Below are 25,841 nucleotides of genomic sequence, written 5' to 3'. Positions count from 1 at the left end.
TGAAAGGTTGATTATATCTGAATATTCTTTTATACTGGGGTGTAGTACTATGGTCTACTGAGAGATATTAAAGACTCTCCTTTAGGTTGGTCTAAAAATAGAAGAAAATCTTACCAGTCTGGGGTAGTTTTAGTAGGGTGGTATTGTGTGGCAAGTGACGGGAAGACATAGCAGCTTCTGGGTCCTTGTAATCAAGTGTTTTGCTTGGTTTTCAAAGACTGGCTATTAGGTGCTTAAGCTTGGGTTCTGAAGCAGAAGGCTTGGGGAAGTGACCTCTCAGGATTTGGATTCTGTTGCCTTATATGGTCAACAGCAAATACTGGGATATAAATGAATCCTCCATAAGTTTGTGTGGAAATTTTAACTTCTGCACTACTGTAATCACTCCACAATTTATATGAGATTCTTATCACCACCCAAATCAATGAATAGCAAGGTACTCTTACGCATTGTAAGATTTTAGTCATGTTTAATTTATTGCACAAAGTTTATTTTTTTGTTTTTATTTTGCAGCCTCCACCTCAGATATATGACAAACAGTTGGATGAAAGAGAACACACCATTGAAGAATGGAAAGGTGACTCTACTACTTTAATAAAGTATTCATTTTACTTTATTAAAATTCAGAAAGTATTCTCAAGGCTTTTCCTTTTAAAACAATTTAGTAACAAACGATTTTCTAATTGCTATCTTCTTGGACCGTTTTCTAAGCTCCGCAAACCAATCTATCTTTTCATACTACTAATAATATTGCATTTACTCAAGAATTAAAGGAATTAATTACTAACAATTTTAAAAATAGTACTGATTGTCAAAGTATTTGTCATGATGGAGGGTAAACTTCAATTTAGTTTTAGAATTAAACATTCCATATTTGTACATAAAATTATCATATAAAATGGATAAAATTATGTCTGAGATGATTTTAGACATTAGAAAATAAGACAATTAATATATGATTTCATTCCTTTGATATATAGAACTTGAGAATTTAAATAGAACATATATATGTACGTAAGTGACTTATTTCTCCTTTAAAGTAAGAAATAATGAATGAATTCATTAATTCACTTATTTCAGCGAAACTTTTCTAAACGTATACTGCATGATCAAGACTATACTCAGGGTGAAACAAAGTAGCTATATAGAGATAGATAAACTAATATAAATAACTACAGAGTAGAATAAATATGGGAAAACCAAATGCAGGTCATAACAAATGATTAGATCAAAATGAAGAGAATCATAAAGGGAAGATCTGAAAGGCAGAAATGTTTGAGCTACCTTGATGATGGAATTAATTATTGTAAATTTGGAAAAGAAAATAAAAGAGAGGAAAATATTAAGATGGAGAGATAAGAGGAAAACAAATGAGTAAAATGTGTTATAAAGATAGTAAAGAGATTCCACTGGTCAAGGTGTCAAGTTGGAAAATATGGAAAATGAGCACATACAAACTGAATCAAGTAAAAAAAGATCGTAAGTTGCAGACAGAAAAGACTTGGTTTGATATAAATAAGGACTAGAAGGCACTCTTAGAGGTTCATGTTGAGTAAGTGATAGGATATAAATGTCACTTGAGCAGGATGGACATGGACTAAATTGTGGGAAATTGGAGAAACAAATGCCTGTAAAGGATGATGGCTATATAAATTGTAAGTCATTTTAAAGCAAGAATTAGTAGTGCTGAATGAGTTTTAGCTAGAAGGAGTAAAGTAAAATGAAATCAAACTACTATATAAGTTTAACTCTAATAAGGAAAAAGCCGAAAATGGATGCCAGTTTGGCAATAAATGTAATAACTTTTTAATGTTGGGTTTTAGGCAAGTTTAGTTTTATAAATCCAAGATTTGTGTCTGGAAAAATGATCAAGTAAGAGTTGAAAAACTGATGGAAAGTCATAGTGTGAAGTTATGAAAATATGTGCGTCTATCTCTCAGGGAGTGAATATAAAAGAAAAATGGAAGTTCAGAATGTAGCCATTAAAATCCTTAAGAGATAAAATTAGAATGCATCAGAAATCCCCCAAAGAATTTAGAAAACAAGTCAAATGTGTCTTCTTCATAAGTTTATTTGGTCAAATGCTTTATTGAGCACTTATTTTTGCCAGGCTCTGTGCTATTGCAAGAAAATGTACAATTAGAGGAATAAAGGAATCCCAGTTGATTTTTAATTTACTCAAGCCCATCAAAATGTTTTTACTTGTTATTAACTAATAAATTTTCTCTGTGGATTAAGGAGAAATTTGTTTTTTATAACACTGATAACAGAACTTATCTACAAGGAAGTAATGAATTCTGAAGAAAAGACTAAAAATGGTGTCGTTTCTTACAGAACTTATCTACAAGGAAGTAATGAATTCTGAAGAAAAGACTAAAAATGGTGTCGTAAAAGGACAACCTTCTCCTTCAGGTACTCACTCTCAGTGAATAACCTATAAACCAGTACTTGTGTATTTTTCTTGGCCTTGAGCAGGGATTACAGTCAATAGCATTGCTTACAGAGCATATGAACAAGTATCACATGATTGTTTCCCTCTAATGATATTAGTTTTACTTTTTTGATACTTAGTGCAGTATTCATTCTTATTATTTAGATTATGTGACCTAGCACAAGAGATTTTCTGAGCTCATTTTAAGATAATAATGACTCTTGAAGAAACGTTAACATGGACTGGTTAAAAGGTAATTAACTACTCCTCATCCAAATGCAGAGGCATAATGCCCTCTCCGCCAGCACGTCAATGTAGAGCTCTGGAATCCCTCCAGCCAAAACTTCTTTCCTCACCACTCCAGTATTTGAACTCTTCCCAAGGTTGGTGTGACAGTAGTTGAGGCATCAACCAAGACGGGCTCCAATTAAAATCAGCATGGACAGCCTTTCAGTTTGCGAGCTACTGAATCTAACACACATTTGTACATGTACATCTTTTGCTATCTATTATGTTTTAGAATTATTCAAGATAATTTACTTATACTTATTAATACTAATATAGTTTTCCTAAGACCTATATTTTGAATTAAAGGGGATATACTCAGTCATGGAAGGGGATGGGTTCTTGCCACCTGTAGCAGCATGGATGGACCGAGGAGGTACTGTGCTGAGTGGAATGTCAGACAGAGAAAGACAGATGCAATGTGAGTTCACTTATAGGTCCAATCTAAAGAACAAAATAAACAAACAAAATAGAAACAAACTCATAGATACAGAGAGCGTATTTATGGTTACCAGATGGGAGGAGTATTTGGGGTGGAAAAGGGTAGGGATTAGAAGTACAAATTGGTTGTTACAAAGTAGTCGTGGGGGTACAGGTTACAGCATAAGGAATATAATCAATAATATTGTAATAACTATGTGTGGCTCAGATGGGTACTAGACTTATCAGGGTGATAGATGGGAGAGGGTTGGGGGGCAGGGTGAAAAAGGTGAAGGGATTAAGAAGTACAAATTGGTAGTTACAAAAGAGTCACGGGAATGTAAAGTATAGGGAATATAATCAATAATAACGCAATAACTATGCATAGTGCCAGGTGGGTACTAGTCAGGAGGAATCACTTTGTAAATGATATGTCTAACTAGTATGCTATAAACCTGAAATTAATATAAAATAATATTGAATGTCAAAATAAATAAATAAGTAAATAAGTAAATACATTAAATAAATAAATAAATAAATAAATAAATAAATAAATAAAAAGTGTAAAAAGGAAAATATGGAAAGAGTTTTAGAAAATGTGATGGTGGGCGGCCAGTTGGCTCAGTTGGTTAGAACTCAGTGCTCATAACACCAAGGTCACTGGTTCGATTCCCACATGGGCCAGTGAGCTGCACCCTCCACAACTAGGTTGAAAACAACGACTTGACTTGGAGCTGATGGCTCCTGGAAAAACACACTATTCCCCAATATTCCCCAATAAAATTTTTTTTTAAATGTGATGGATTATCTTCAGCTTTACATTACACTTAGTTCATGCTGGCAAGTACATAGGCTATCAATGATTAGTTTAAAGAAAAATGGATTTGGTGTTCTACCTTTGATAAACAGTTTTTTCCCAGGAGTTTTAAATTGTTTCAGGAAAAACAATGTAGGGTGAATTAATCAATTCTTACTTATATCCTCCTCTGAATAGCTAGTTTTTCACCCACAACAACTATGATGCCCAAACAGATGCATTTGAGTTATGATGTGTTTTTCTCACCTCTAGTCTTGGGGCAGTGTCCAATTTTATTCCAGATCTTTCCTTTCCTCAAAGAGACTTAAGGGAATCATTGGTGTTGTCTTCCAGTCTACTCATTCTTCTATCATCCAGATTGATACAAGTCTGCAGAAGCTGCTTCTAGCTTACCTGCATGTTCTGTCTGCTGCTAATAAAGAATCCAAAGACTCAATCCAAGAGCTTCAAGATTCCACCTGCTAGGGCAGAAAGACTCCTTGTTTAAGAATTCCAATAATGGTCAGAACACATTTTTCTATAATCATTAGGAAGCCAAAATACAAGGATCCAGTGAAGGGTGACCTTGCATCTCAGACTGAAACTGGAAAAATGTTAGCAGAGTCTCTTCTATTCATCTTTAGTTCAAGTTATCATTAATTTCTCCTTCCTTTTTCTCCAAAGAGCTCAGAATCATGCCACCCATTCCAGAATACCCCATCTTCTGCATATTTCCTCCTTCATTTCCCCTCAGCCCCAACCAGGTCTCTACAAGAGCTAATTTGTGATGATGTAAAATTTACAATTCTCTTTTCAATACTTTCAGAACACTTCTACAAAAATCCTCTTAACTCATGATTCATTTTACACAAACTATACAGTCCTGGGAGGGTAATATGGGACTGGGATGGTTGAAGTGAGATTAATTAATCATTAAAGGGATGAGATGAGTGTGTTGCCATATGAAGAAAGCTTTAAATATTTGGTGAAGGAACAAAATTTGTACATAATCAAGGAATGATTCTCTAATCATTAAAACTATTGTTCTTATACAAAAAGGAAGCGAGTCCACCTAGATGTTTCTTTTAATTCATTAGTGAGAGAAACGGCAGAATGACAATGGTAGTTCAACGAAGATATAAGAAATTAGGATTTATGTAATCTGCGGGGGGAAAAAAGCATGTCAAAGTAAGATGATCACTAAATTAAATCAAACTTGCACAGGGCAACCAAACCTATGTTTGTGGTTATCTATTCTACCAGGCAGAAAAAAAGTGTGATTTTAGTTTATCAGTTTTCTATAAGTTTTCTGTTTTATAAAACATTTGGACCCTAATCAATTGAGAATATTGAGTCACAGTTATGTTCCACAACACAGATGATCCTTAGATGGACTTATTAGAAAATACTGAAGCACGATAGTAAAAGGTTGCATAGTCACTTTTTCAATCCTAATCCCAAGTGTTGAATAATTTTCCTAAATAATATGTAAGGTTATTGACATATACAATTTCTACATGCTATGAATAGGTGGACCAAAGTCTTTATCAAGTAAATCCTTTTAAGTTTGCAAAAAATACATTTAAGGTGAATAAAGTAAAAAAACTAGTTTACTTAGCAGTTTGTTATTTCTGGAGGGGGTAGATAGTAAATGCATTCCACTATAGAATTTAATGATCACTATTAGTCTTACAGAATTTAGAATATTGGGCCAGGATGTATGTGATTGCTGCCAATTCAGATGCAATTTGTTTAAAATCAAACACATTTGCTCTTTTTAGATTCACCCATCCCAGCATAAATTTTTCTCACAACTTTCCCATTTCTATTAATGGCAGTTCTATTTGCTCAGACTCCCAGCCCGAAACTCCTGATTGATCTTTTACTCCATACCTGCGTTATCGTTGACAGTAACTTTCTACATCCTAAAAATTTTGTTTGCTTCCATCTAATTGCCACCATCTCTTTTCATTAACGCCACAATGATTACTGTTTTCCTGAAGTAATCTTCTTGACTTCAGTCCTACCTAAATTGATCTTGTAAAAGTCTGGTTTTAACCAAGAATTCCACTAATCAGTGCTTTCCAATGACTTTGCATCACTTACAATTTAAGCCTAATAACCTCTTGCTGAGGTTATTATGAGATGAGTGTGTTGCCTTATGAAGAAAGCTTTAAATATTTGGTGAAGGAACAAAATTTGTACATAATCAAGGAATGATTCTCTAATCATTAAAACTATTGTTCTTATACAAAAAGGAAGCGAGTCCACCTAGATGTTTCTTTTAATTCATTAGTGAGAGAATTAAATGGGCACAGCCCTGTGCCCATTCTAGGGGCCTATATTACCACTGTCTTACTTGACAGAATCCCACTTTTTGGAATGCTGACCATTTTAAGTGTTCTCTTATCAAATGCCTCCGTGTCCCAAAATATTTTTCATGTCTGTCTCCAAAGACTTTCATAAGTTCTCAAAGAATGGGATCCTTCCTTCCTATGGGTTTTTCTAGTCCCTGTAGTTTAAATATTGTCTTATTACCCCTTAGTGATTGTAAATTCATTGACAGGAAATGTGTATTCACCTTTGTGAACCATGCAGTACCTAAGTGCTGTGCCTTGCACGTAATAGTAACTCTATAAATACTTATTAATTTGAAAATTGCTGCTCAGTTTCTCACTCAGCATGTTTCTTGGTGCTATGCCAAAGACAGAATTCGAGACAGCGTTATAGCTTTAATACAGTATGTTATTCAGTAAGTTCTTATACCAGTAAATATTAATTCACCCAGTTAATCTCCATGGAGATAAATGAGCCAAGAATCAAATAGATGAAGTGTTGCTGTTGGCATTAGCTCATGCTTCAGATAAAGGTTTGATGCTTTCAGATAGTGATTTGATTCATTCATTTTGGACAAGGTATATTCCTGAATTTTGTTGTTGTTGTTGCAGGCCTGTTTAGTGTGTTAATGATGAAAATATGTCACTTAGGCCCTACCTACATGTGAGAAGGCCACTTTTTTGTCATTCCAACTACCTATCGCAATCATATATTATCTATTTTATATACATGCCCTAAAGTATAGTTTACTGGCTTAATCAATTTGTAGTCAAAAATAATTGTGAATTCAATCGTTCACTACATGACTTTAAAGGAAAATATTCATCACTTAATTTTGAGAACTCACATGTATGCTATGTATTACATGACATATGTATGAGTGATATATCTGTATGCATCATGCAGAGCCATAGGACAGCCGTGTTTTGGAACCGACTATACCAGCTCATGAAAGCCAATTGGGCTCATCTCTCCAAACTATGAGTTTATTGACCTCATGTTGGTAGCTTGAAATCCACCATGCAGGATGGATTTAAGACATGGAAATTGGCTGACATTACAGATCAGATTTTTTCCCCCTGGAGAATCAGTTGTTACATATTTATTAGCACACCACTGTGTGTGTGTGTGTGTGTGTGTGTGTGTGTGTGTGCACGATATGTATATGTGCAGTAAACTATGCTGGAAAAAAAAGCAATTACTAAGAAAACGTTTGAAAAGTCAGCTTTCTTGCATTCTTCATTTTATTCACCTTTTCTCATTAATGTTTGTATATCGTATTTTATTTTGTAAATAGCTAGGATGAAATAATATTACAACATAGATGCCTTTAATACTCAGTCATGGCAACACTGGGAACCTGCAGCAAAGGAATAAGTTAATGCAGTTGCTCAAAATGTTTCTAATACGTAAAACCATGCTTTATGGTGGTTTTAAAATGTAAATAAGAAGTTAAATGTGCATTTTCAGAAAATACATAGGTTTTCAATGTATTGATGGAATTGCTACACACCAGTGAGAAATAAATCTAAACTTCAGATACGTTTCTAAATAAATAATTGCCCTCACTTCTGTTATCTGATTTCACTGGCATAGTGATTTATTTGCAAGAATAGCATGGCTGCTTGCTTTCTGAATTGATTTATAAAGACTACTGAGGGAATAGCAGTTCATGAATAGAAATTAATTTTCTTCTAAAAGCATTTGTCATAGAATATTGGAGTTAGAACAAATATAGGAGATCATCTAATACAACAACTCTGTTCACCAACCCCATTCACCTGAGAAGTAAACCTCCCATAAGTAACAAGGACTCACCAAGACAAGTATGTTTAGCATCAGGATGGGTAGAGATTTTTCAGAATCTCTAACTGAAGTTAAAGCTCCCTAGGAGACTGTAAGCTACGCCCCTTTCCCCAGCCAATATTCCACATACCAGGGGAGTGTCCTTCCCAACTATAGTCACTGTTCCAGTCCAATAATTTTTATGTTTTTATTTAAAAACCTGAGCCCCAAACAAGTTGGTGCTCAAGATCATGCAGAAAGAGAAGGGAATATATTTCAGTGATTTTTTTTAAAAAAAATTTGTTAATTCTTACAATTCTTTGTGTCTATTTTTTTTGTGTTTGGCTACGTCAGGAAAATAATTTCCTTTAAAAAAACAGAACAAATTTTTTTTTCCTGGAATAATGGGTACCTTTTAGCCAGATGATTTCTAGCTGAGATATTTTCATTAACATGTTACTTCTTTGCATGTAACCTAATTTTTCTTTCTGACGTACAATTGAAAGTAGCTAATATTCCTTATTTGCCTTACTAGTATTTTCAGTACTTTTAATGCCATTTTATTGACAAAAACTTGTGATGCTTTATTGATAGCAAAACATTTTTTAAAAAAATGCACATCTCTACTCATTTCTCTGAAAATAATATAGAAGGAAGGGCTATTTATCACACTGCTAGAATACCCTGGGCAGGTGGACATTATAATCAAATTCAATTCAGTTCAATTCTGTTAAAGAGATTTTCACAAACTGTTTGGCAGTAAATTAACAACTTGAAGCCAAGGTTCATGTCTTGACTGTTCTATTTGTGTTTGCTTTTATGGTTTGCAAAGTTTATTTATTGCCTACATGAAAACAGTCTTGGAAGTATCATCCGGTAAAGCCAGAAGTGCTACAGTCAAGAAGGCATTTATTATAGTGCATAGAAATCATACAGAAGCAAATATTTTTCATGTAATAATGGGGTCGGGTCAATATTTAATGACCATCTCTTTAAAAAAACATAACTGAGTATAGCATTTACCAGTTTCTGTGGTATAAATATTCTCACTGTCACCAATTTCAAGCTACTAATGTGACATCAATGAAGGCAGAGTTGGAAAGAGATACTAATAATTGGTTCTCAGAAGCCCCTAATAGCCAGCTCCGGCATTCCACTAGAGTACACATGATTCTCCCACCATAGCACTATAGAGAGAGGAATGCCTCCCATACAACAAGCAGATGTAACAGGAATTTTATAGAGGAAGCATTAGAAGCAATGAATTTGTGCTATAAAAAATCAGGAACAATAGTCTATGGAACCCTAGAATTACAGTTAATAAAGATTCTGAACTTTGAATAATTGAATACTTACTATAATTTGCATTCACTACTGGTGAAAAAAAAAAAAAAAAAGCTGGAACCTTCCAGCATAGAATAGAAGATAGGGATTGTAGAAAGCCAGCTGATGAACAAAAGAAAAAAGACAACAACTGCAAGATGATTTCCTTAGCCAAAAATAGTGTAGCAGTTTCATAGCAGGGACAAATTTGTTTTCCTTCGCGGAACCTATTTAGAAGAGTATGCACAAAAGATACACAGTGTTTTGTTAAACTGCATACTTATTCTGTGCTTAGCAGTAGAGATTGAGGAAGATAAGAGAAATTAAATAGTATAATGAAAGTATAATGAAAAAGTAAAATGAAAGAAGGGAAATATAAACAAGAGGTAATCATGGAGCAAAACTATATATAATAATAGGCTGACTTATATAACATAGCACTTAGAAAGTTCCCCAAGTATGTTGAAAATGTGCTGATTATTAAAACAGGTGCAGTAGGAGTGCTGTGTAAGCTTCACCTGCAGTGTTATCCCCTGTATATGAAGAGTTTATTAAAAGCAACTCTGGTTTTTGCTGCCTTCATTCAGTATTATTTATAGATGTAAATTTGTGTTTTTCTAGGGAAATTTCCTTAATGTTTTTTGTACAATTTTCTAGCTCCCTTTGTTTTGGGTTTGTGTTTATCTGTAAATAACAAATTGTGTTGCTATAAGGGAGCTTTATCTCAGCTAATTCTTATCTCACCCTTGTTTGAATCAGTACTCAGCTTCAACTGTGACAAGTTGAACAGGTCCACGTAATCAACTCCTGCCAGGAAAGGAGAAAAAGCCTATCTCAAGAGGAAATCAGGACTATTATGTAGAAATATTTCAAAATACTTTTTGGTTTGCATTATGACAAAATTTTATTTTAAAACTTTCAACTGGTTATTTTGTCGTAATTTAAATAAAGCACATTAGCAAAAATCTTCCTGGTTGCCTGGGCATTTTGATTACTTATAATAGTCAGGAGATGTACATGTCATCATTTGATCTATTTAGTTTCCAATCCACTGACACGGAAACTTTATTCATTAAATCAATTGTATTTCTATATACTAGCAATGAATAGAAAATTCCATTTATAATAGCATCAAAAAGAATAAAATACTTAAGAACAAATTTAACAAAAAGTGTAAAATTTTGTACTCTGAAAATTGCAAAACATTGTTGAAAGAAATTAAAGAAGACCTAAATAAAAGGGAAGACATTACACTGTTCACTGATTAGATTTAATATCATTAAGATGACAACACTGTCCAAATTGATCTGTAGGTTAAACACAATACCTATCAAAATCACAGCTGCCTTGTTTGCAGAAATTGACAAACTGTTCTTAAAATTCATGTGGAAATACAAGGGACACAAAATAGCGTTGTCTGCTAGTGTATGAAATGTACTAGTGGGTGTCATGCGAGGAAATGAACTTAGCTCTGCACTTTATCTATAAAGGATGTAATTAAGTAAAGTTGGAATAAACTGAAACTAGATAACTTTACATTACACATTATTCTGATAACGAGAGTAATTACTTACAAGAGAGTTTTACAAATCTAGAGACATAAGATTAGGAGGTATTGGTGCTTTTTATTTTTTTTAGTTTCAGGTGTATAAAACAATGTAATAGTTAGACATTTGCACCCCTCACAAAGTGATAATCCCCCCAGTCTACTATCCTTCTGACATTGTATATAGCTGTTACAATTCCATTGACTCTATTCCCAGTGCTGTACTCCACATCCTGTGACTATATATATATTTAATTATAGTTGACATTCAATATTACTCAGCTTCAGCTTCAGGTGTACAGCATGGTGGTCCTGTGTCTACACAGTCCATCAAGTGGTCTCCCTAATAAGACAAGTGCCCATCAGACATTCTACAAAATCTTCACATTATTGATTATATTCCCCAAACTGTCTTTCATATCCCTGTGACAATATTGTGACCACTAATTTGTACTTTCTAATCCCTTTACCTTCTCCCCCCATCACCACCCCCTCCCATCTAGCAACCATCAGTTTTTTTTTCCTTATATCTCTGAATCTATTTCTGTTTTGTTTGTTTATTCTGTTCTTTAGGTTCTACATATAAGTGAGATCATATGGTATTTGTCTTTCTCCATCTGACTTATTTCACTTAGCATAATATTCTCTAGGTCCATCCATGTCCTTGCAAATGGTAAGATTTCATTCTTCTTTATGGCCGAGTAATACTCCATTGTATAACTGTACCACAGTTTATTTACCCAGTCGTCTAGTGACGAGCATTTCAGTTGTTTCCATTTCTTGGCTATTGTGAACAGCACTGCGATAAACATAGGACTGCATATATTTTTTTCAAATTAGTGGTTTGGATTTCTCTGGGCAGATACCCAAGAGTGGAATTGCTGGGTCATAAGGTAGTTCCATTTCCAGTTTTTGAGATACCTCCATACTGATTTCCATCGTGGCTGCACCAATCTGCAATCCCACCAACAGTGCACAAGCGTTCCCTTTTCTCCACACCATCGCCAGGACTTGTTGTTTGTTGATTTATTAATGATAGCCATTCGGACCTGTGTGTGGTGGTATCTCATTGTGGTTTTTATTTGCATTTCTCTGATGATTAGTGATGTTGAGAATTTTTTCATTTGTTTGTTGGCTGTCTCTATGTCCTCTTTAGAAAAATGTCTCTTCATGTCCAATGACTATTTTTTTTAATTGGGTTGTTTGTTTTTTTGGTGTTGAGTTGTATGAGTTTTTTAAAATAAATTTTGGATGTTAACCCATTGTTAGATGTATCATTGGAAAAATCTTCTCCCATTCAGTAGGATGCCTTTTTGTTTTATCGATGGTTTCCTTTGCTATGAAAAAACTTTTTAGTTTCATGTAATCCTATATGTCTATTTTTTCTTTTGCTTCCCTTGCCCGAGGGAATATATCAGTAAAAATATTACAAAGGGTAATGTCTGCAAATTTACTTCCTATATTTTCTTCTAGGAGTTTTATGGTTTCAGATTTTACATTTAAGTCTTTAATCCATTTTGAATTTGTTCTTGTATATGATGTAAGGAGGTGGTCCAGCTTCATTTTTTTGCATGTGTCTGTCAAGTTTTCCCAGCACCACTTACTAAATAATAGACTGTCTTTACCCCAATGTAAATTCTTGCTTCCACTGTTGTAGATTAAATGACTATATAGGTATGGATTTATTTCTGGGCTCTATATTCTGTTCCATTGATCTATGTGTCTGTTTTTATGCCAATACCATGCTGTTTTGATTACTATAGATTTGTAGTATGATTTGATGTCAGGTAGCATGATAACTCCTACTTTGTTCTTATTTCTCAAGATTGCCATGCTACTTGGGGTCTTTTATGGTTCCGTATAAATTTTAGGATTATATGTTCTAGTTCTGTGAAAAATGTCATTGGTGATTTGATAGGGATTGCATCGAATCAATATATTGCCATAGGTAGTGTGGACATTTTAACTATATTAATGCTTCCTATCTATGAGCATGGTATGTGTTTCCATTTATTTGTATCTTCTTTAATTTCTCTCTTCAATGTCTTATAATTTTCTGAGTATAGGTTTTTTTATTCCTTGGTTAAATTTATTCCTAAGTATTTTATTTGTTGAGGATTTTTGCATCTATGTTTATTAGGGATATTGGCCTATAGTTTTCTTTTCTTTTTTTTTTTTTTGTAATGTCTTTGTCTGATTTTGGGATCAACGTGATAGTGGCCACATAAAAAGAGTTTCGGAGCCTTCCCTCCTTCTGGGTTTTTTGGAATAGTTCGAGGAGAATAGGTGATAGTTCTTTTTTGGATGTTTGGTAAAATTCACCTGTAAAGCCATCTGGTCCAGGGCTTGTGTTTGTTGGGAGGTTGTTGATTACTGATTCAATTTCACTAGTAGTAATCAGTCTATTCAGAGTTTCCATTTCTCCTTGAGTTAGCCTTGGAATGTTGTATGCTTTTAGAAAATTATCCGTTTCTTCCAGATTGTCTAATTTGTTGACGTATAGTTGCTTGTAGTACTTTCTTAAATTTTTTTTTGTATTTTTGTGGCATCTGTTGTCACTTCTCTTTCATTTCTGATTTTATTATTTTGGGTTCTCTCTCTCTCTCTCTCTCATCTGACTAAAGGTTTGTCAATTTTGCTTATCTTCTCAACAAACCAGCTCTTGGTTTCATTGATCTTTTGTATTGTGTTTCTTGTTTGTTTGTTTGTTTTCACTTATTTCCGCTCTGTACTCCCTTTGGGCTTATTTTGCTGTTCTCTTTCCAGTTCTCTTAGGTGTAAGGATAAACTGTTGATTTGAGATTTTTCTTATTTCTTTAGGTAGGCCTGCATTGCTATAAATTTCCTTCTTAGGACTGCTTTTGCTGCATCCCACAGCGTGTTTTCATTTTTGTTTGTCTGAGGTATCTTTTGATTTCTTCCTTGATCTCATTGTTATTTTTCATTCATTATTTAGTAACATGTTATTCAGCCTCCATGTATTTGTGTGTTTTCTAGTTTTTTTCTTGTATTTGATTTCTAATTTCATAGCACTGTGGTCAGAGAAGATGCTTGATATGATTTCAATTTCTTTAAATTTATTGAGACTGCTTTGTGGCCTAACATGTGGTCTGTCTTGGAAAATGTTCCATGTGCACTTGAGAAGAATGTATATTCTGCAGCTTTGGGGTGAAATGCTCTAAAAATATCAATTAAATTAAACTGTTCTAATGTGTCATTTAAGGCTGCTGTTTCCATATAGATTTTCTGTCTGGAGGATCTTTCCCTTGTTGTCAGTTGTGCGTTGAAGTCCCCTACTAGGATAGTGTTATTGTTGATCTTTATCTTTATGTCAGTCAATATCTGTTTTATATATTTAGGTGCTCCTATGTTGGGTGCATAGATGTTTACTAGGGTTATGTCCTCTTGTGGGATCAATCCCTTTATCATTATGTAGTGCCTTTTGTCTTTTATTACATCCTTTATTTTAAAGTCTATTTTGTCAGATATAAATATTGCTCATTTCCATTTGCATGAAATATCTTACTCCATCCCTTTACTTTCAACCTGTGTGTGTCTTTTGATCTGAGGTGAGTCTCTTGTATACAGCCTATGCTAGGATCTTGTTTTTTTATCTACTCAGCCACTCTATGTCTTTTGATTGGAGTATTTAATCCATTTACATTTAAAGTGATTATTGATAGGTACATAGTTATTGCCATTTTGTTATTTTTATTTCTGGTCTTCATTAATTAGATTGTTTTCATCTTTCTTCTGCTTAAAAAAGCCCTTTTAACATTTCCTGCAATGCTGGCTTTGTGGTAATGAATTCCTTCTGCTTATTCTTTTCTGGGAAATTCTTTATCTCTCCTTCAATTTTAAATAATAGCCTTGCTAGATGAAGCAATCTAGGTTATAGGCCTTTGTTTTTCATCACGTTGAATACCTCCTGCCACTCCCTTCTGGCCTGCAAAATTTCTGTAGAAAAGTCAGCTGACAGTCTTATGGAAGTACCCTTGTAGGTAACTCACTATCTGTCTCTTGCTGCTTTTAGGATTCTCACTTTGTCTTTAACCTTTGCCATTTTAACTGTAATGTGTCTTAGTGTGGGCCTGTTTGGGTTCATCTTGGTTGGAACTCTGTGCACTTCCTGGGCTTGTATGTCGATTTCCTTCACCAGGTTATGGAAGTTTTCAGTCATTATTTCTTCAAATATATTCTTGATCACTTGCTTCCTCTCTTCTCCTGGTATTCCTATGATGCACATGTTGTTGTACTTGATGTTATCCCATAGGTCTCTTAAACTATTTCATTGATTTTTATTCTTTTTTCTTTTTGTTGTTCCGATTGAGTGATCTTTGTTATCTTGTCTTCTAAATTGCCGATTTGATCCTCTGCTTCATTTAATCTGCTGGTAACTCCTTTGGTCTGGAGTTGGCTTATGGGTGTGTTGATGCTTGTGCCACTTGGGTTGGGCCCTCATGCAGGGCGATTTGAGTGTGTTCTTTATTTCAGTTATTGTATTCTTTAGTTCTGTTTTTTTTTTATGATTTCTCTATCCTGCTTTATGTTCTCTCTAAGTTCCTTAAACATTCTTATCATCAGTGTTCTAAACTCTGTCTCTGATAAGTTGGTTACCTCTATTTCATTTAGTTCCAATTCTGGAGGCTTCTTTTGATTTTTTATTTGGGACATATTTCTTTGTTTCCTCATTCTGGCTGACTCTCTGGGTTTGCTTCGATGTATTAGGTGGATTCCCTAGGTCTCTCAGTCTTTGCTGGGTGGTCTTACGTAGTATGTGTTGTTTATATTTGAATTGTACAGTCTCCCTATTCTCCTGTGCATGTGTTCCAGAGATGTCTCTTGTGTTGTGTATATTCTCCTGTTGAAGTTGAGCTTTAATTGCTTTTGGCTTGTCAGTGGGTGAGATTGATTCCCAGGCTGAGTAGCTGTGAGAATTGGCTATGCCCACAATGTATGTGCTGCTGTGTGAGGGTTGACCCCTCAGATGAGGCTTGGCCCCTATGGGCTCTTGTGCCTGTAGAGAATTCCCTTTGTGTGTGTCACTTGTGGGTAAAACCCCACAATGCTCTGGTTTGGTCTGGAGTTGGCCTATGCGTGTGTTGATTCTTGTGCCACTTGGGCTTGGCCCTCATGCAGGGCAATTTCAGGACAAAAAACAACAACAATCACAACAACAACAACAAAAATACACTCACATGTAAAAACAACCAACAACAATACTCAACACACACAAAAAATATAAAAAATACAAAAATCAAAACAAAAAAATAGCAACACCCCCAAAAAAAATCAATACAGAAAAATGGAAAGAAGGAGGAAAAGGAGAACAAGGAAAAGAAAAAGGAAAAGGAGAGAGAAAGGGAAAAAAAAAAAAAAAAAAATATATATATATATATATATACACACACACACACACACACACACAGTACCAGTCTTGGCTTAAGCCCACCAAGCTATCTCCAGTTTGTCCTCTGTTGTACAAAGACTCCTCTGCACCTTGTGGAGGCAGAGCCAGCTATCTGGTATCCAGAGTGACCCTGGCACTGCAGTTCTAGATGAGTGGGGCTATGGGATATGGTTGGTAGTTTTTACAAACTCAGTGCAGTTTCTGCTCTCACCTGCACAAACGCACACTGAGAGCACAACAGCCAGCTACTGGGAGGTGGGCTTATTCCCTCCCAGGTGTCTAGGTCTCCTGAGTCTTACGGCATTTCCTCCATCAGGGTATGTGGAGGGCGTGATATTTCTGAGCTTCTAAAAGCCCAGGGCTGCCTCTACCACCTGCTGCTGACTGCTGTGTGTGTCTCAGCATCTCTAATTGCCCTGCCAGGAGTTGCCCAGAAAAGGTAGGGACTGGGTAGGCAGGTGCCTCTGTCTCCCTGGCCAGCCCAGCCGTGTGACAGTCTTCCCAGCCTCTTCCCTAGGCCACAGCTGCAACCTGGCTTTTTCTAGTTCTTGAGGGCTGCAGCTCCTCTGTAATCTGACACTACTCCTTTCCATTCAGGGACCAGCTTAAGACTCTGGAAGGGTGGAAGTAGGATTGCTGTGGAAGAGTGGGGGGAGGGATCTGAGTACGGATTTTCTCTGCTTTCTGTCTGACTGAAAGAGCCCAGCTGCATTTCTCAGCTGAGGTCTCTGCTTCCAACGCTGGGCACTGCCGTCCTATATGCTGATCTCTCGGCAAGACTGTGGGGCGCAGGGAGAGAGCCCACAGCCTGGCTGTTGCGATCTCCAGTCTGCGTCTTGAGGCCCTGCATGTCCACAGCTGCAACTGCTAGCCCTGGTTCCAGACTTCTCCCTTCCCTCTTTCCCCGCTCTCCCAGTTTACCCATCTTCAGGTAATCCTCATGTGAGTCTCTTAGCTGTTGTGTGTGATGAGCAGAGAATCCTTTGATGAGTTATAGATGTTCAATTTGTGGTAACTTCCAGGGGAGAACTCAAGAAGCCCACCTCACTCCTGCCATTTCTATGATGTCACTCTCCTACCCTATGTCTTTTGATTGGAGCATTTAATCCATTTACATTTAAAGTGATTATTGATAGGTACATAGTTATGGCCATTTTATTATTTGTATTTCTGGTCTTCATTAGTTAGTTTGTTTTCACCTTTCTTCTGCTTAAAGAACCCCTTTTAATATTTCCTGCAGTACTGGCTTGGTGGTAATGAATTCCTTTAGCTTACTCTTTTCTGGGAAGCTCTTTATCTCTCCTTCAATTTTAAATGACAGCCTTGCTGGGTAGAGCAATATTAGTTGTAGGCCTTTGGTTTTTCTTTTCATCACTTTGAATATTTCCTGCCACTCCCTCTGACCCGCAAAGTTTCTATAGAAAGTTTCTGATAGTCTTATGGGAACATCCTTGTAAGTAATTGGGTGTCTTTCTCTTGCTACTTTTAAGATTCTCTCTTTGTCTTTAACCTTTGTCATTTTAAGTATGGTGAGTTTTGGTGTGGGCCTGTTTAAGTTCATCTCGTTTGGAATTCTGTGCAGTTCTTGGGCTTGTATGTCACTTTCCTTCACCAGGTTAGGGAAGTTTTCCGTCATTATTTCTTCAAATATATTCTTGATCTCTTGCTCCCTTGCTTCTCTTTCTGGTATTCCTATGATGCACATGTTGTTGCACTTGATGTTGTCACCCACGTCTCTTAAACTATTTCATTGTTTTTTATTCTTTTTTCTTTTTGTTGTTCCGATTGGGTGAATACTAACTACTACTTTGTCTTCTAAATTGCTGATTTGACTCTGCTTCATCTAATCTGCTGGTGATTCCTTCTAGTGTATTCTTCACTTCAGTTATTGTATTCTTTATGTCTGACTGGTTATTTTTCATGGTTTTTATATCCTTCTTTATGCTTGCTATCTCTTTGTTGAAATTCTCATTAAGTTCCTTCATTATTCTTATCATCAGTATTTTAAACTCTGTACCTGGTAAGTTGCCTCTGTTTCATTTAGTTCCATTTCTTGAAGTTTCTTCTGTTCTTTTATTTGGGACATGTTTCTTTGTTTCCTTATTCTGGCTGTTGCTCTGTGTTTGCTTCTACCGTATGTATTAGGTAGACCACCTATGTCTCTCAGTCTTTGGGTATTGATACTTCTGTAAGCCTTTTTGTATATAAAAATATCATGATACAAAAGAATATATATGAAGTAATTACAATTAGAGAAACTTCTTAGCAAAAAGACAAAAAAGAAATATACCAAATTTAACAGTTTTTTAATCATTAATTTGATGGTAAAATTTATTATATTTTTTCTATATTTTTGCACATTTTCCATAAGTTACAAAAATATATTTATAATTGACAAATAAAAACTTAAAATACATATAGAATACTTATAATCTGTTTCAGTGTAGGTGTATGAGTCCTCTCCAGATATTTTCACATTTTAATTACATTTTCTCCACAGGCAGGAAATGTCTACTCTCAGAACAAAGAGATGGTGTTAATCTCTCTACTTCATTAAACTATTTTTTTCGGATTTGTTAGATTTAAATGATAATACTTATTTGGGGTTTATTATTTTTAATTAAATATACCTTACACCCTATCTTTGCTCAAATAAGATACAGTTTTTATGAGACTTCTTCATCTCTTATTTTATTCAATGATTATACTGTAGGTACTTTTAATAGTAAACTATTTCACAAATTATGCATTATATCACCCATATTGCTTAAGTATAAAGACTATATAAAGAGAAAAATTAAATTGACTCTTTCCAGGGTGCCATAGTTTAATTATATTTTACAGCATCTCTGGTTCATCTTTCCTTTGTAGTTCTCAAAGCTATTATAACTCAGCAAGTATTTATTGAGCAATTACCATGAGCAAATTTCTTTTCAGAGTTACAAAATCATTATATTGCCACATAATAGATAAATAAAATAATCCCGTTTCCCCCAAAATAAGACCTAGCTGGACAATCAGCTCTAATGTGTCTTTTGGAGCAAAATTTAATATAAGACCCAGTCTTATTTTACTATAATATAGGATTGGGTCATATAATATAATATAATATAATACTGGGTCTTATATTAATTTTTGCTCCAAAAGATGCAATAGAGCTGATTGTCCGGTTAGGTCTTATTTTTGGGGAAACAGGGTTTTTGCAAATTAATCTAAGTTAATAATTTAGAGTTCTTATTTGTAGTTTCCTAGGTAAGCAAGCCTGCAGGAAAGTAAACACAATCAAAAGGTATGGTCTGGTTTCTATTTTTTTTGGTCTATGGTAACTTTCATCAAAAGTCCAACTGGCTTTTCTATATGGATTTTAAGTTTGATGTCATATTAATGACTATGTAATAATATTTACTTCATAGTCCTTCCTTTCTCCAGAGCTGTAGTCTCTAAGTAATTGGGATTTCAGGGCTTCACCTCAACCCATATTTCTGGGATAGAATCCTTACATGTGTTTGCTTTTAAAGCTCCCTACATTAAAAGCATCCAGGATCAGATCATTACATTACAGGGTTTTGATCATCTGCCTTCTCCACAGAACAGTGGTCTTCAACCCTTTATTATATCGTCTCCAGGAAGCTTTTAAAAAATGCAAATGCCTTGGCTCCACCCAATGCCACTAAATTACAATATTGGAGGTGTAGGGGTTGACTGGGGTTTTCAGTGGGGTTTTTATTTTTCTTTGTTTTCTTTGAAGAACATTGATTTCTAAATTAAAGTGAGATTTGCTAACTACGGCACTAACTGTGAGTAACTTGTGACCCAGGACTCGGTGTTGTTATGTTTTGATTTTCACCATCTAATAGAGTGCCCTGTATTAGTTGTTCTATGAAGTCTTGTCAAATGACTGATTCACTAGACATCCCTTATTGTATTTGCCCATGCCCGCATCTTGAGTGACATTACGCTGCGTCTAGTTCCAGATTTAGTCATGTTGGCCTTCATTTCCTTAGCACAGGTGCAGCAGTGAACAGCAGTGAGAGTCTCCCCCCATCTTCGTCCGTCAATGACATCTCCTCCATGTCCACCGACCAGACCCTGGCATCTGACACTGACAGCAGCCTGGAAGCCTCGGCAGGACCCCTGGGTTGTTGCAGGTGACTAGCCGCCTGCCTGCGAAACCCAGCGTTCTTCAGGAGATGATGTGATGGCAGTCACACACACACACAGACACACACAGACACACACAGACACACACACACGCACACACACGCACAGACACTCATGCGCACACCGAGACACGCAATGACAAGAAAACAGCAAGGGAGAGAATCCACGCCTAAAATTGAAACAAATCTTTCAGCCTGCTTCTTCTCCAGAGTTCTGTATTGCAGCTAAGCCAAATGTATATTTAACTTCTAGTTGCTCTTGCTTTGGTCTTCTTCCAACAATGCTTACTACAGAAAGCAAATCAAATACAATTAGAGAAGCCTTTTCCATAAAGTATAATTTTAATGGCTGCAAACACAACAACCTGTAACTGCCCTTTCAAATGGCATGACAAGGTGTGCAGTGGCCCCATCCAGCATGTGTGTGTCTCTATCTTGCATCTACCTGCTCCTTTTGGCCTAGTCAGATGGATGTAGATACAGATCCGCATGTGTCTGTATTCACACAGAACTACTAACCTAGAGATGCTACTGTCAGTGTCCTCAGGGCTCCACCAAGGCGTCATGCACTGGGGTACCACATGGTCCATTTCCTGTGATCTCTTACTCTGACATAAACCCATCTGTAATATAGTGCCAGTATATAAGCTGTTTAGTTTGTTAATTGATTAAGCTGTATGTCTTATAAGAAAACATGTAAAGGGGGAAAATATGGGGGGAGTGAGCTCTCTCGGACCCTTGAAGATGTAGCTTCCAAATTTGAACTGATTAAATGGCACCTGTATACCAATTTGTAGAAAGAACCTATGTGATGCTTTGATGCTTATGTACAATGTGGGGGCGGGAGGGGGTAACAGTTTCCAGGCATTAAATGGTTTGGCCTTCAGAAGGAAGGTGGGACAGGGAGGGGGTAGGACTGATGAGAGAGTAGTGTTGCAGTGTGGAAGAGGACGTAAAGGAGCTTATTGCCTGACTGCTAGGGGACACCGACATCCGTATTTTAGAGAGTTGACTCCAATTGTCATTTACAAATTATGTGTCACAACTGGGCAGAGAATGGCAAGTGAGGCAGGGCTATTGTGTACATATCCGATGGTAAGACTTGTTCCTTGGAACAGGGTGGTATGCTTCTGTGTCACGTCCTTAACAGAAAATGAGCCTACTGAGACTGTCTTCTGACTGTGGGTCGTGTTTTGCATGAGTGTGCTACTTCCCAGGTTCATACCCTGCCAAGGTTTTATTTTAAGAAGAAATATATTGCTTCCCTCTTCTGGAATTAAAATAAATAAATAAAATTTAAAAAGATAAACTAAAAACAAAAACAAAAACAAAAAAACTCCCAAAGCACAGGGTAATCCTCAGGTCAGCATTTGAAACCATTTCCACAGACATTATTATTTCTCAGGAGTTTCCCTGACTATTAATATGACTGATGTTTCATGTTTATTTTCATAAATTTGAATATTCGAGAAGGGCTGATAATCCGAGTTTTGTACCGCAGTCGATGTGACAGCAATAACTCTGCCCATAAGTTACTGCTGCTAAACAGCTTTAGCAATATGAGTTTGTCTTAAAGCCATGAAGAATTTATGTCAATGTTTAGCAAAGTCACCTGAATTTAGCTCAGATTAAATGAAAGTGCTTTCCCTGGCACCTAAGGAGGCACTATGAAACATCTGGGTTATATACGAGGCAAAACCAGGGGGACTTCTCAGCAATAAATAGGGACCAGGTCCAGGCTTCCCTTCTCATTCACTATGGTGAACTAGCCATTACAGCTCTTTGTGCTCTGATCATTTTGGTGCTCACCAGTGTGGTGGTATTTCACCTGAAGGAGAAGTGAAATGCATGAAATGGACGCATGATGAGTGTGATATGACTGGCAGATGGAATCTCTTCAAAATAGAGCAAACACAAATGCCAGTGCTCTGAAAACTGCCTTAAATACAACAAGAGGGAAGCTTTGTCTCTTTTTTAAGCAATAGAGTCAGCCCCCACCATCACCGTGGGAGCAATGCTGTCATTTATAGGATTGTTTCACACAGTAGGATTCATGACAACAGGTCATTTGTTTAAAATGGGGAGAAAAAGACATTAGACTGTGCAGTTTGTCCCCTGGAATAAAAGAAGTCCAGTTTCTCTATATTGCTGCCATTGTTTTTGGTTAGTATTGCAGACGACCGGATTTTTAAAATGTTTCCACATTAACACCTTTCTTTCTGTCACACTCCCCTTCACAGCCCCTTAAAAAACAACACAAAAAGTTCTCTTCTCTGTATACCTTATTCTTTCCTTATCTCCTTTGCATTTCTTCTCTTGCTTCACCTGTGGCCACTCTACTCCCAGCTTCCTAGTACTTGGCAATTAAGTGCAGACATCAGGTAGCTCTTTGAAAGAAAGTGAGTTGCAAGGGGAATTTCATCAGCCACAAAATGACATCTCCTTGTGACACAAAAAGGCAGAAGGAAATCTCCAACCAGCATCTTAGAAGTGCTTGACAGTTAGATTCTCTCTCCTGCGTGCAGAAGTAGTGATTTTTTCCCCCACAGATTAAACCAGGCAAGAACTAGACAATGCCCCTCTGCTGTATTACTACCTTCCCTAAACTCTACTACTCTGATCTCTCCTGTTGTCTGGCTTTTGGGAGCTGATTACCTGTTGCCAGATCTCCCTTATGCACAAGAGAAAAAAATGAAACAAATCCCTCAAATTGAAGTATCATGTACAAATAGAGCTCAGGGTTTGATTTCTTGACTGCTTAAAAGATTGATTTTACTAGGCTATCAAAACAAAATGAGTGATGGGATAACAAAGAGAATCATTATTTTAAAAGCCCACCATCCCTTCTTGATCATAGGTTCACTTTATTATAATATCTTCGCGAGGTGGATTATGTTATTATCAAACTTACAGAATATATTATGTTCTGCATTGAGTCTTCTTTTCTTAAAAAAAAAAAAAAATATTCCTAGATAGTCACCTGTTACTACTAAAGACTCTCTTGCTTTTTAGGCAGGGAGGTGTCAAGTCACGTGTATTATATTTTTTTAAAAGTGAAGGTCCTGCCTGTGGTTGAGGTTAATTTTGGAATGTGAAGTTGGCACTCTGAGATGCCTAACCTTCTGTCACTACCTCTAAGGTATCGGTTTTGCAATGATCCTTATTGTGTAGGAGGGATGGATGTGAGCCCACACGCAGGAAGAATGAAATTATTGGGAGAGTTTGGCAAAACCCACCATCCCTTTGATATTTTATATGTATTTTGTGGGTCAGTGTGTTGATTTAAAAAAAAAAAAAACATTGTCCTTGCAACCAAATTTCTTCTTGTGAAATAAAAACCAATAATAATCTTGCATCTTCAAGAATCTGATGACTGAGCTTTGGAGGAATGTGTACCACAGGTGGGCCAGCGCCTGGCCAATTCCTTCCAGGTGGAGTAAGCTATTTAATTGAAGGCTGAGGAGCAGGATCATTTTTTTCAATCTGTTATTATTATCAGAAAAATATTACCTACGGATACTGATAACAGCTGACTGGTAAATCAGAAAATAGACCTTGACAAATGGAATAAGTGGATTAGATGAAAATACATAAATTCTTTTATGACTGCCGGGGGCTGGGGGGGGGAACAAGCAAAACTTACTTTCAAGTTTTAAATATTCATTGCAAAATCTAAACTATATAAAACCTATTTTTATTTAATTCTATTAATATATGACAATCTAAATCTTAAAAGCTGTACGTTCTGTAAAGAATGTTGTCAGCCAGCTTTGCTGAAATATTTATCTTCTACAGCTCAGAGAAAGTAATAAAATTGCTCCAGGAATCTTTGATCCCAATCACTTTGGGTCTGAAATGGAATCTGACTCTTGTCTCACAAACCTTCGCCCCCCCCTGCCTCGCCCCCCCCGACAGAAATTTTAATTGTGAGAGCCCAACATTTTCCACAGATATCATTAAACCAAGCAGGGAAACTCCTTGTAAAAACAAACAAGTTACAATGTAAATAGTTACATTAGTTATTCTCCATGTGATTAAAATATAAGATTTTGTTATTTCTTTTGGCATTTAGACAGTCCTTTCACTGTCTAAAATGGTTTACTTTAACCCATTTCCTTGGTCAGTCAAGCTGAAATGGAAGGCCTCTGTTTATACATGGACTTCTGTATATTTAACTTTTGATTCTGTGGGACCAACGGCCAGTAGATTCTAATGGAAACAAATCTCTCAACCTTTATCTGGCATTAAACTGTTCACCTTGCCATGTCTGTCTCTCAACAAGACCTAACTTGTTCCTGCTTATTACTCTGCATGATTGGATTCCAAAGATTATTCCCAGTAATGAGGATTGTCTTGTGTCAGTGTTTATAAAATGGATGTAAAGCACGTACACCTCACTCTTAAGGTCTAGATCAACCCTGGAGGGCAAACCCATACACATGCAGTTTCTTTGCAAGGTCTTAGTGGTGAGAACTAAAAGTCAGCCTGATGGATTTTTAATAAGGATTTGAAATTACTTCATTCATTTCTGTGTTCTTTCTCACTTTTTTTTTGTTTGTTTCTAACTTTTTTTCTTTGTTTTCAAAATGTCGGTGGAACAAGAGGACGGATTGGGGGGAGAACTTTGGCTTTTTTGGACACTTTGTAGGTGGCTACTGAGTCAATCAATACATTGTGATTTCTGTTTCTTATGAATTATTAAAAACCAGAGCAAATCTGCCTCCCTTAACATAAAACCAAATTCAAATCCAGACTTTGTTGGAGTTTGCCTGTTGATAGTGGCTGTCATGGGTTGTCTTGGGTTTCATGTCTTAACAGAAGCTCTGAAGCATCTCACATGGTTTCATAATGTGGTCTGATTGTGCCAGGGAATAAATAAGAAATGAGCGTTGAACTGCTTTCTCACTATGGGTAAACCGTGTGTACTATACATGTGACCTGTAGGAGGCTGTTTTCATTTGATACTGGTTTCTTCTAAAAAATGACCTTCATTTTTCTCTGGGGATACTAGTTGTATATCTGTAATTCAGCAAGTTTCCTTTAAGGTATAGAATCAGTGAAGGGGAAAAAATCATTTTCTGGGAGCATTAGGTGAATAGAACAGGGTTGAATACCCTCATTTAATTTATCAGGATTTTTAATCAGTTTGATTATTACCCAAGAGAAAAGGTAAAAGGTCTTTTTGTCTACATGGTAGCCAACCTTCGATTCTCAAGCTCCTTGGTGAATTAAAAAATATATATGATTCTGTAGCTTGATAAGGAGGTCACCAAACTTGTGTTAGTTTAGCTGGAAGTGTCTGCAGAATGTCAAGGAATGCCACTTCTATTTCTGTAAATAAAACGTTT

At 36.1% G+C, this 25,841-nt stretch overlaps 1 protein-coding gene across 12 annotated transcripts in view; it reads left to right on the top strand.

The window, feature by feature from the left end:
- The window catches only part of MAPK10 (mitogen-activated protein kinase 10), a 287,095-nt gene extending 265,286 nt beyond the window's left edge, over positions 1 to 21,809 (top strand). For 6 of the 12 annotated variants that reach the window (XM_033106093.1, XM_033106087.1, XM_033106091.1 and 3 more), the window contains 3 exons: positions 514 to 577; positions 2,335 to 2,412; positions 20,338 to 21,809. In XM_033106093.1, the coding sequence (XP_032961984.1) occupies positions 514 to 577; positions 2,335 to 2,412; positions 20,338 to 20,354 (159 nt within the window). In that variant the 3' untranslated portion in view covers positions 20,355 to 21,809. Of the gene's footprint in view, positions 1 to 513; positions 578 to 2,334; positions 2,413 to 19,577; positions 19,623 to 20,337 lie in introns of all 12 variants that reach the window. The other 6 variants (XM_033106086.1, XM_033106084.1, XM_033106082.1 and 3 more) reach the window with 2 other exon arrangements.
- Positions 21,810 to 25,841: the final 4,032 nt, after the last annotated feature.

Source organism: Rhinolophus ferrumequinum, chromosome 5 (genome assembly GCF_004115265.2).
Source record: "Rhinolophus ferrumequinum isolate MPI-CBG mRhiFer1 chromosome 5, mRhiFer1_v1.p, whole genome shotgun sequence".
Taxonomy (NCBI): Eukaryota; Metazoa; Chordata; class Mammalia; order Chiroptera; family Rhinolophidae; genus Rhinolophus; species Rhinolophus ferrumequinum.
This window is presented reverse-complemented; position numbering and strand designations above follow the sequence as displayed.